The sequence below is a fragment of the Boleophthalmus pectinirostris genome, unplaced genomic scaffold (genome assembly GCF_026225935.1).
Source record: "Boleophthalmus pectinirostris isolate CB_2022bp ecotype Guang Dong unplaced genomic scaffold, ASM2622593v1 HiC_scaffold_16, whole genome shotgun sequence".
In the NCBI taxonomy this organism is placed as follows: Eukaryota; Metazoa; Chordata; class Actinopteri; order Gobiiformes; family Gobiidae; genus Boleophthalmus; species Boleophthalmus pectinirostris.
The window spans coordinates 4,365,894-4,378,184 of record NW_026571095.1 but is presented as its reverse complement, the minus strand read 5'-3'; the positions used below and the strand labels follow the sequence as shown (position 1 = coordinate 4,378,184).

General features: G+C 39.6%; 1 protein-coding gene and 1 long non-coding RNA gene across 2 annotated transcripts in view; one reads left to right on the top strand and one right to left on the bottom strand.

Moving 5' to 3' along the window:
- Positions 1-2,526: 2,526 nt before the first annotated feature.
- On the top strand, positions 2,527-7,414 carry LOC129407190 (uncharacterized). The gene is made up of 4 exons (XR_008631868.1): positions 2,527-2,749; positions 3,255-3,311; positions 4,385-4,547; positions 4,690-7,414. It is a non-coding gene; the product is annotated as an uncharacterized LOC129407190 (long non-coding RNA).
- Positions 7,415-7,550: 136 nt separating this feature from the next.
- LOC110153342 (gelsolin-like) overlaps positions 7,551-12,291 on the bottom strand; it is a 57,221-nt gene continuing 52,480 nt past the window's right edge. Inside the window, exons 14-17 of the mRNA XM_020917212.2 lie at positions 11,897-12,012; positions 11,731-11,808; positions 11,319-11,379; positions 7,551-10,221 (exon numbers count right to left, since the gene is read on the bottom strand). Of these exons, the coding sequence (XP_020772871.1) occupies positions 10,061-10,221; positions 11,319-11,379; positions 11,731-11,808; positions 11,897-12,012 (416 nt within the window). The 3' untranslated portion in view covers positions 7,551-10,060. The remainder of the gene's footprint in view (positions 10,222-11,318; positions 11,380-11,730; positions 11,809-11,896; positions 12,013-12,291) is intronic.

The following is a 12,291-nucleotide window of genomic DNA, read 5'->3' as shown; positions in this document are numbered from 1 at the left end:
AACACATAATTAGCCTAATACTGTTTAAGAACAGCGTGTTTGAAGCATTTCTGCTGTGTATGACTCCACCACGTTAAAATATTTCTCAAATGGCACTGCCCCCCTGCTGGTGACCCACGCCCCTCCAGTAGATGTGCTCTGACGCACACTCTGATAAAATGAAAGTGTGTCCAAACTTTTGGCTGGTAGAGTAAGTGTTATTCCTTTGTTCAGGATCAGGCTCCTCTGAAAGCTCTCCACTTCTTTCTGGTTCCTTATCTGAGTTTGAGAACACAAACCAAGGTAAGAAACACTGGAACTAAGCCAAGGACTCAAATGTACACACGACCAAACTGACACAGCCAAGTCTAAACACGTGTCCCATGGGCACATTACATCCTACTGGTTGTCATCAGGGACACGATGCAAAAGGAGAATGTAAAACACCACCAGAGGACAGTGTTAACCCCAATACAAAATAACCACATTTAATCATCAAAAGAAAATAATCAAATACTATAAAATGCCATAAATATTACTACTTTGCAGCTGATGACATCAACATTCTCTGGGTATGTGTTGCTAACTGGAAGCACTGCTCTGTCTGAAGCTCTGTTCCTACTCAAGTGAGATGTTTTTTGTGTTTTATCAGTGTTTTATCAGTTTCGACGAGTGCAGTAGAAAAGTTAGTGACAGTAGCAGCTAACGTGATGAAGACGATGTGAGGTCAGGAGTCTGGATAACTCCATCTCTTGAGCTAGATCCCAGTCTAAATACAATTTTTATATAACGCTACTTTTTTAACCACAGATCATTATTGTTTGTGTAGACTAGAGTGTTGACTGTTGAGCTGAGACAAAAGTGCAGTCATGTTTGTTATTGTATTAAGGCACCGCCTTAATACAATAATTTAACGCAACGTGCCTTAAATCAATAACGTAACGTAATACAAAGCACAACTTTTAACAACAGCTAACGTTAGATAACCAACCTAAACTTGTGTTGTTTTTCCCCAGATGACATCAGGAGCCCCTGTCCTTCTGCTGAGTGTCCCCATCAGGAGCCCGGCACGCTGATCAGAAGTAAGTACTTTTAATGATTTCTGTGACAGTGAAGATTAGTTTAGAGTCAGATCTGACTTTGTCTCTAACTTTCTGTTATGGGACTTGAGCCGGTGCTTCAGACTTTCAGTGAGAGATGTTGACATGAACACTAATGTGTCACATCTAAATGACACTGATATTGACTATGAACACCATCATAAGTTGATTATTATATTTTAAATATTGTGGTAAAAGTAAATGTAGTAGAGTATTGTGTATTAACAGCAGTGAAATACGTCTCAATCTCATACTCAGGCTTATACTAAAACAAATGAGTTCAGTTTTACTGCACTAAAGTATTTCCGATGAGTTAAATAATGTTTTTCATCTCTGTTTCAGAATATACTATGGTTAATAAGAAGATGGACATAAGGACATGATAAAGACCCTCTGGAGGTAAATACTGCACTTGGATTAAACACTGTGGCCTCTGTGTTTAATTTGGCCCTCTGCTGGGCCAAATTCCAAAAATGTAGAGGCAGACCCTGTGTAAGTTTACTGTATTATCCTACTTTTATTAACTTTCATAACTAAACATATGCACATTATAATCACACCTGTTGTTGTGCAGATTGTTTCTTTCAGAACATGCTGTGGTGGAGTTTACAGACTGACCCTCTGTAAGTGCACAGATTTCTCCGATCAAGTGTTTACCTTTCATGTTCAAATCACACAGCCACTGTCATGACTTACAATGTTCTTCACAAAACCTGAACTCTAACTCCTTACAAGAATAAGAGGTGTAATGGGGTGTTTAACACACACTGGTGTCATTTCAGATGCTGTGAGAAAGGGGGAAGCCCAGAGCTGGACACTGACAGACTGGATCTTCACCAGTCGGACTGAAGAGGAGCCAGACTCACTACACCTCTGCCTCAAAAACCTCTGCCTCAGACTGAAGCTAAAGACAGAGGCTCTGAAGCTCCCACACTGCACACTCTATAAGAACAACCATCCATCTAATTGTTCTGTGGTGGTAAACACAAGTTCAGTTGTAGTTTTAACAGTATGGTATGTGGCTACACTCAGTCTCATCTGTCCAGGCTTTTACTCATATAGCTTATATTTGTTTTTTGCTATTAAAAAAAATAAATAAATAAAACTTTGCTTAACTTGAACAATTTTTAGTAAAAACTGTAAATTTTCGTTTTCATATTAAGAATGAAGCATTGGTTAACTTATAAGTCCTATACCATTAATAATAATTACTCATGTCCTAAGATTTTCAATTAATGATTTAAATAAACATTGTTTAGTGATAGGATATCACTGATCCAACTTTGAAATTGTTTAAATTCATGTTTTTAAATTTAAGCCTTTATATCCTAGTTTTAATACTTGCTGTAAAAGTTTTATGTACAATTGCAATGCAAATGCTGCTGGTGTGTATTTAGATCAGTAGGAAGTGGAGTGTGTACACTGCCGGTGTACATTGTCAGAGCAGGTAAAACGGAAGTCTAGGGCTAAAGACGACACAGCAGCTCTCAGGGAGAAGCCAACTTCAGCTCAACAAGAAGATTAAGAAATTCTACAGTTTTACTTTCCTTTATTTTTAATATTGAAATCACATTTTTCAGAATTTCTTTTTGGTATATTGGAGATTTTTTGTTTTTTTCAAATGTCAGGAAATACAACAATTATTTTTATCCAGCCTTCGGTGACTGAAGGTGAGAGAGCTCAGTTGTTTAATATTCCACACAAGTGAAAGAGGGGAATTTACTTCTATGGGGAATTAACCACTAACTCATCATGTATTTAGATCACCATAGTCCTTTTATTGTTTAAAAAATTCTGTATTTGCTGAAAATAACGTATTAAAATGTGAAACAACTTTCAGTTTCATTTTGAGTCAGAGTCCCCCCTCTGTATGTTCTCCACATTGTGTCAGTAATCCTACAACAGGCATGTATCTCACTAATAAAACTCTGCACATTGTATCAGGTTTGTGAAGTTGTGATGTATTATTTTGTATCCTGTTTTTATATATTTATGAAAAATGACTGTGTGGGAGCATGGGCGGCTTAGGCTTGTGAGCAGTATCATTCTAACTGTAAGGAGGGTTTTAATGAGGAAACATTTTAACATGGCTCAAACTCCAAAAATAATGCATAAGACCCCCTCTTTAAATGTACCAAAGCAGAAGTATGTAAGTGTGTTTATTTCTCTGATCAGGACCAGTTTCTTCTGAAGGAACTCCACTTCTTCCTGGCTCCACACCTGAGTCTAAAGGTAAGAAACACTGAAACTGAGCCAGGACTACAATGAAACCAGGACTAAACAAGGACAAAGCCAAGTCTAAATCAGGTCTGAAATAAAAGTGGAATATTTTAAGCTAAAGATGAAGCACAACTGTGAGCTGATCTCTGTGAAAAGTGCTCTAAAGAAATGTTACTTATAGTCACCTTTAAACAGTAAACTGTTGTAATACAGTGAGGGACGTGTGTGTGGGGGTCATCGTGGTGGTGACTGTGAGGTCGGGTCCTCTGGGTGCAGGTCTGCAGTCTGACTCTTCTGCAGTGTGGGACAGTGAGTGAAAAACACCACCAGATGGCGATGTTAACACCAATACAAAATGACCACATTTAAAACAGTGAATAATGACGAGAAAAGAATCAAAGAGAATAAAATCAGTGTCCTCATGTCAGGGTTTCAGTGGCTTTACATTTATAGATTCAGTAAAAAAAAAAAAAGGCCAGTGGGCTGAAACACATTGGGGCTCAAGATATTTTAACATCCAAGAGAGTACCTTGTTTTTTGTACTTTTTGTCCCTTGACCAAAGAGCACCTCTTTTTTGTTCTGCTTTCCTTTTGTCCCTTTTTCACACCATAGTTCAAATGTTTGGACACACTTTCTCATGTTTGTTTCTTCTTCATTTTCATGATTATTTACACCTTAGATTCTGACTGAAAGCATCAGAACTATGAATGAACTCATGTGTGAAGGAAACAAAGATAAACACAAAACCTTTAGATTAAAGACCAAAATAGTCACCCTTTACTTCAGTCACTGCTTCACACACTCTTTGTATGTGTTGACCCTGACAAGAAGCTGAAGGGTTTGCAATTCTGTTGACAATACAAAGGGTTAATTCCCTTTTTTTCTTTGCTACATAATTCCATATATGTTGTGCCACATATTTGATGCCTTCTGTTTGTATTTAAGCAGTAAACTTAAGGAAAAAAGACACTGAATGAGAAGGACTGTCCAAACTTTTGTCTGTGATGTACATGTCTGATATTGAGAGGAATCCAAAAGTTGTTTTCTGTCAGTTTGTTCTAAAACCTGCTCTCCTCTTGTGCAGACTGCTCCTGTGCAGACTGCTGTGTGGTCTGCTGTGGCTGTGTGAGCCTCATCGTTCTGAGCATCCTGGAGATCTTGTGTTGTCCCTTCACTTTCCTCTGTTCACTCTGTGATAATCACTAGGGTCAGTCTACCGGCCCCTCAAGGAGAATGCATGTTTTAAGGTATTTTTGAGCAATACAAATATCTGTAATTTACCTAAAAGTGCACTGTGTAACTTTTTGTTAGGCGTATGTCACCTGCTTATTGGAGGCCTTGCAGCGTAGCGTTGTCTGTCTGTACTAACATTTGTTTCCTGTTACCCAGGGAAAAGGAAGAGACAAAACAGTATTGAGGACATACTCCAATACTTGAAGAAGGCAGATACAAGGGCAGAGGAGAGGGAAGCTGAGGCAAATGCGAGAGCAGAGGAGCGGGATGACCGGTTGCTGCAGCAGTCCAACACTGTGCTGATGGGGCTGATGGAAAATGACACACACACAGTTTCACTCCACATAATGTACCTATCTGGAACAACAGATGTATTCTTTCCAAAAGAAAATCTATCTATTATGAGGACTGGGTGAGAAAGGGGATTTGGTCCATTTCACATTTAACAGATTCTAAAGGGAACCTTATGAAGAAATATAATTTACAATGCTCAAAACAGCAATATCATACAGTCATCAAAGCTCTCCCATTAGAATTGTTAAATCTAGTTGTGGCATGTTGAGATATGATAAAAATTACACCAAATTCCCTTTACTCACCATAGATGAATTTGAATTTAAAGACAAAAACTGCTCAAATAAAATAATAAGGAACATTATTACTACCAAATTGTGTCCTCTCCCATTAAAAAGAATCCATGTACTTAAAGAGTTTCCAGTTAATATCATTGAAAATTTTTAAAAATTAGAACAAATTATTTCTCATTTCCAATCTCCCCTAAAGCCAAAGAAACTCACTTTAAAATTTTAAATGATATTTACCCCTGTACAATTCTTGAAAAAAACATTTTAATATGGAGACCAATAACTGCACCTTTTGTAACAGTGAAATAGAAACTGTTGAACATTTGTTCTTTTATTGGAGCCGTATTAGAACGTTTTGGGACTCATTCCAAATGTGGATGGTGGAATATGACACAGATTTACCAAATGTAACTTATAAAGATATAAAATACAGAATAATTTTGGAAGACAACAAAAAACTGTTCTATAATTCTTGTTTATTACTAGCCAAACAATAAAACCCTTGTTCAAAATATATCGTCATGATTTTTTGCAATTTAATCCTCACGTCACATTAAAGGTTGTATGGAGGATTTTTTTTTGTTTCAAATTGTCAATGATAGCATTATAGAGGTGCAGTAGCCTTGTAATTATGATGACCAAAAAAGAGAGAATAAAAATTCATCAACTCTGGACGTGGTGGGGCTAAACATTTGCCAATAGATAACGACACTGCCTCGTTATCTGTGAGCTGACAGGCTGTCAATCAAACTCCCTACGTTTCTAGCGTAACTGACTTGCCTGCGCGCCGCCGTACGTGGTTTACGTACGCCTGTCACGCAGTCCACAGACGCAAGCCGCACAGACGCTGTTTACTCCACCAACGCAACAGTTCTTAGCGGCTTTTTTTTACCTATATCTTCCTCGCAGTTCGCACAAAGTTTGTTGCAATGGCGACAAGAATCCAGGAGCAGTTCGCCGCAAAAGAAAGTCCGTTTTTGAGGTCGCTGAAAGAAGAAGACAAGGGGAAAAGCAGCGAAGCCAAACTAAGGTGATTCTTGAAGATTCATTCCAGCGATGGCGCGACTGAAGCAAACGCAGGGTCTAAAGACTGACGCACTGGTCGCCAAATTACTCCTGGACAGGTCACTTCTGCTTATTATGAAAACGTACTTTATTTCCAAGAGCTAGACAAACATTTTTCAGGACACGAAAGCGATATCCTATGTCTGAAAACGTAATTTTCAAGGCAAAGAAAGAGTCCGCTTGCTGCTGCGTGTTGTAGCTCGTTCATTCGCACGGAATCTCCGCACAACCTTCTCTGCACCCCTTTCCTGCTCCTGTCCCCGCTGCCCGATCCGCTCTTCTCCCTGCTCCTCACTTCTCGTCCGCGAACGAAATGTCCGCACACCCGCTCCCCCCGCTCCTCACTTCTCCGCTCTTGCCTAACCAACACTGTAGTTAGTTGTTTACAAGTCATGTGCAGCACCGGCTGTAAACAAACCTGTTTCTGGCGTAAGGAGGAGGAGGGAGGAGGCGTTTCTACGTAGGAGCTCGCATGCGCAACATTTGAAAAAGGACAAACAGTCGCTGGATTTCTCGTTCCTTGGAAAATCCTCTATACAACCTTTAAATCTAAACAAGCCATTATAATAAATGATTTCATGCAGTCAGATGCATAAGACCTCTTGCATTGTACTTTCTTGTATTAACATTGCATTGTGTGTGTTTATTTTATTGTTTTATTGGAGGCCTTGCAGCGTAGGCATTCCAGGCATTGCTCTGTCTGGAATGTTCCACAGTGTGACATTAAAGAGCTCTGCTTTACATTTATTCAATTACACATGGTTTTATTGCTCAAAAATCCCTAGAAAAACAGACATTCACTGTGAGTGGGGTCGCCTCTCCACAGACCTGACCTGTAACTTGGTCTGATTTGGTCTCCATGGAGATAGAAAAGTTTAATGCCACACTGTGGAACATTCCAGACAAAGCAATAACATCAACATGGAGGTCTGCTCTTTATTTTATTTTATTTAATTTTATTTTCTTCTTTTACTCTATTGCCCTTCTTGTTCGTTTCTCCTCTTGAGCTCACAAATTCAACATGTTTTATTAACACACATATAAACACACACTCATGGTTTACTTTTATTTGATTATTATTCTGTTTATTGAATTGTTTCGTCTTGTCTGCAGACTGTCCTGTTACATGAGTCAGTATGTCCTGTTATTCGTGTTTTGAATCTATCATCTGTATGTATGCTTTAAATATATATACCTAGGCCCAAATCCAGGTTAATAAAATGTGAACCAAGTCTTCTTCTTCTTCTACTTCAAAATGAAACAGATGCTCCACCCCAACAGCACCGCCCGAGGAGCAGAGCCGACAGAACGCACGACTACAGCTGTAACATTCATAACACTCATGATAGAAAGAATAACGAGACGCACTTTGATCCAAATACTGTAAAGGGTTTATTTAAAAGCAAGGGTCAAGTAAAAGTACGGACACAGATCTCAAAGCTCCTTCGCGGAGGCTGGAGAGGGAGTGTCTTCAAGCGGCATGCAAAAACACAGCACTTCAGTACCAAAGATGAAAGCAACTACAGAGACAGACGACGGGACAGCTGCCGTACAATATTTAATGACTTGTTTTCTATGATATCAAATAAAAAGTTGGATTTAAATTCTATATTTCTGTAAACGTTAAAAACATGAGTGAAGTTGCTTTGCATTATTTGCTTTCCGATTTCATTTTAAGCCTCAGAACGCACTTGTACACTTAAAGATGCGCTTCTGTTTAAGGGGAAAAACTGTGAAGCTCTCTGAAGAATAATCATTTTACTCTCTAAAGATGCACTGTGTAACTTTTTGGTTGGGGCTTCATCACCTGCTTGTTTCTATGGATATGTCATTGTTCCACAACATGACATTAAACAACTCTACTTTATATTTATTCAATTACAGCTGGTTTCGTGGCACAAAGACGCCCAGAAAAAATTGGAAATGTTATTTGCGTTTCCTAAAATGTTCCACGGTATTTTATGGACGATTAGTCGCTCTGGATTATAAGACGCACTGTCATTAAATGGTCTATTTTCTAACTTTTTTCACAAATAAACCGCACCGGACTTTAAAGGAAACCCAACAGTGTGATGGGTGAGTGGTTTTGTTTGTTTGTTCGTTCACGGTGACTCTGGGCTTTGTTCAGTTGTGGTGTGTAGGGAGGGTGCTGTCTGGGACCACTGGATTGTCGGCGTGTTCACAGTGACTCAGTTGTTCAGTTGTGTCTAGAAGTGGCACATTGCACTCGCTTTTTCAGTTCGTTCCTTCGTTCCGTTCCTCGTCGGTGTGGAGTGATGAGTGTGTCTGTGGGTGTGTTTCGCTGTGTGGTCGCTGTCTGCTCCGTGTGTGTTTTGTGTGTTCTGCGGGTGGTGCGGCTTTGCAGTTTACTGAAGTCGTACTGGGACACCGGAGTGGCTTTGTGTATGGGGCGCTCTGGATTGTGGCGAGCGGATGTTTTTTGATGCGGTTAGAGGCTTAAGAGCGCGTCTAATAGCCCGGAAAATACGGTATGTCATTAAACGTATCTGTCTTATATTTATTCAAATGCAGCCTAAAAACCTTGAAAATAAGTGAAATGCCAGACTGTGGAACATTCTAGACAAAGCAATACTGTAACTTCTCCATGGAGACAAGCAGGTGACGAACCCTTCACCAGAAAACCTACGCATTGCACCTTTAACAGTGAGTATAATTTATGGCTTGTGAAATGAAAAACGCTTAAGTTCGTTGTTTTTTGTATACACACTTTTGTATGTGGTATTTTTAACAATTTAACAATTTCGACAATATTATATTTTTAAATAGTTTTGAAGTGAATATCATAAGTGCACAAATGAAGTGTCCAAATAGTTTCAGCTTGGCTCGGTCCGTCTCTACAAATAGTCTACGGGTAAAACATACAAAATAACATTAAGTTGGGTTCATTATAGCAAAAAAATATCAAAACATAAAATGGCGGACAGGCGTCAGAACACGACTACGTTTTAAAAAGAAACTACTTCTCTATTTAATGCTCAAAGATCATTTCTAGGCAAACGAAGCGATACTGAGATGTCTTGAAGCACCTGAATGCATCAGTCCACAGAGCACTGCGGACACTTCATAGTAAAAAGTAAAAAGAGAATGTGTCATTTGGCGCACTGCACCGTTGGCCTGACGCGAAGCACTGAAATATGAGGTTTGGCACTTGGGACTGCAGGTAGAAAAAGAACATGGCTGTAGGTGCTGGGCAGTGGGGACTGGGTGGGTACATTACCAGTGAAAAGTTTGGACATACAGTTTTCAGTGGTCCCTTTCTTCATGTTTACTACTACTACATTTTAGATACAAACAGAAGACATCAGATATACGGTGTAAAATATACATGGAACTACGTACTACAGAAACTACTACTTCATGAAATCTTTTTTAGATTTTATATTCAAATCCTTTAAGTTTACCTTTGCTTTGTAAACAGTGCTGCAAACCCTTATCCTTCTTTCACTGAGCTTCTTGATGAAGTCTCCTGAAATGGTTTTCATTTCACATCAGGGTCAAGCAAAGGGTGGCTATTCAAAAACCTAAAATCTAAATGAAAAAGTGAATGTAGCTGATTGTTTTGCACTGTGTATGTGTCCATTGATAGTTCTGATGCCTTCAGTGATTCTCTACAATGGAAATAGTCATGAAAAAACAGAATGAAAAGGCCTGTCCAAACTATCGACTGGTAGTGGAAATCGGTTGTCTTGGAGACGGGGTGGTGGTCCTGGAGACGGGGTGGTGGTCCTGGAGACGGGGTGGTGGTCCTGGAGACGGGGTGGTGGGTGGTGGTCCTAGAGACGGGGTGGTGGGTGGTGGTCCTAGAGACGGGGTGGTGGGTGGTGGTCCTCTAGACGGGGTGGTGGTCCTGGGTGTCCTCAGAAGCGAGCCCGGATGCGCTCCAGAAGGTCAGTGTCCCACATGTGAGCGTCCCAGGCCTGGAACCAGCCGGTGAAGGTGGGCGGCTCTGCCCCCTGTTTGATGGTGGTGATGGGGGTCCCTCTGCGGCCGGAGGGGTCACAGTCAACGTACTCTTTAGCTGAGGGACGAAGAGGAGCAGTGGTGTTATTAAAACATGGACTTTATTATCTTAAAATATGAAAAACAGACAAAGTTTATCTTAAACAGTTTGAGGCATTTTCTTGCACTCTAATTATTTACAGCAGTGAATGTTTATAATAATGAGTTTGACAGCATGCTAATGCCAAGCTCGAGGCTGGACTGCACTCACAGAAGCTCATTTCCACTAGTAAATCAAATCTGAGGATATACTGTACTATGCTTTAATCTGGCTTTTAACCCTCTCCAGGCAGACGTTGCAGATTTGCAACAGCTAAATGTCAATTACCTACTTACTCCACATCCATATTTTTTGAGCTTTTTTTACTCAAGAGCCTTTTTTCCCATCCATGCTGATAAACGTGGACGATGCAGACTGTGCAAGAATGTCTACACACAAACGACCTGCCAGAAGTGCAAAGTACTTTTGTTGTTTACAAAGGATAAAAATTGTTTCTTGGAGAACCACACAAAAAAGTGATGTTGTTCTGCCACTGTAAAGCTGTTACACTGTGCTTTATGTTTTCATTGTTATGAAAAGTGGTGAACACATAAAGTCTTCAGTGTTAATTTACCACACCGGGCCAATGTTGCAAATCTGTAACATCCCAGAACACATTGGATGTGAAGGTCTCTCAAAAAAAAGTCAGGACTGTATATTACTACCCCATATGATAATTTTCCCCAAATATCAGATTTTTCCTGTTACTAAAACTTAATTTGAGCCTGAGAGGATTACTCCAGACACCTTTGCAATGTAGTTTTAAATGTTCTATTATAAAATATTGCAAATGTATTCCTATTGAAAACTACCACAGCTACACAGTAGATGTAGTGAAGACTATTTCAGTAAAGAAATGCTTCTTGTTTCCAAAGCTCCAAGAGAACTAAAAGGAGACAACCAAAACTGTACTCATAACACTTTACTCATAATACTCATAATACTCTAATACTAATGATAGTACCAATACTTTTCTGAACCTGAACTCTCAGATGCACAAAGTGAATCCAGCCTGGAGCCTGTACGTGATATTTTGTCCCGAACACCGTCTCGTCCTCGGGGCCTCTGATACAAACCTATTTTTGGAGCTCCAGTCTTCTCCTCGGCATTGGCGTCTTTTCCCACCCAAATGAAGATCTGAAACAGTCACAAGAGACACAGTAAAAAACATTTGTAATCATATATTTCCCAATTTTTCTGACATGGGTACTGCTTGTCAAACGCCAAATCTGGGAACGTTCTCCAAGGAAAGGGACATGGAACTAAACTAATTAACTCATTGTCCTAATTGTTGTGACCAGAGCTTATGACACTGAGAAAGCAGCGTGAAACAAACTGAAAACATTTGAAACGATTGATCAAAATGAGTAACGTGAAGGTGTATGGACTTTAAAAACACAGAAAAGCTCCTTGGATTAGTTGTCTTTTACCTTTCATGTCTTATCACATTATTTCTACATCATTTTAGGAGAAATATAAACACTATACCTGATCCCAAGCGTCCAGGAGCATGACGTCATCTGTGGCCAGGTCAGACTGAGTGAAATCCCCCGGAACTTCTTCAACCTGAGAAATAATCAAAAACCAAAATTATTATTATTTTATTATTATTCCATTTATTATTCCTAACTGCAAACTGCTGCTGGAGACTGACCGAGAGGCGTCCGGTTTTGTTGGAGCAGGCGAACAGTCTCGGAGGGTTGACCACATCGCGGAGGGCCTTGGACGTCTGGTACTCCGCCTTTCCTCCCAGAGTCGACCAGAAATCACCTGAGGGACACAAACACAAACTCAAATGATAAAGTAGTGGGCGAGGGTTTAAATCATGTGTTTGTTTCTCTCTTTGAGTTACAGTTAACATATGTAGGTCACAAATGATACTTTTTCATATTTAAATCTCTCTATGAATCTAACGACAATTATTGAGTATTTTCCTTCACTTTCCTTCATTTGATGGTGCTTTTATTCACAAGTAGGTTAGTGTTAAGAATAAAGGAAAAGATGTAATTACTAAAAAAGACCAAACATGCATGTTTAGGAACAAGTACT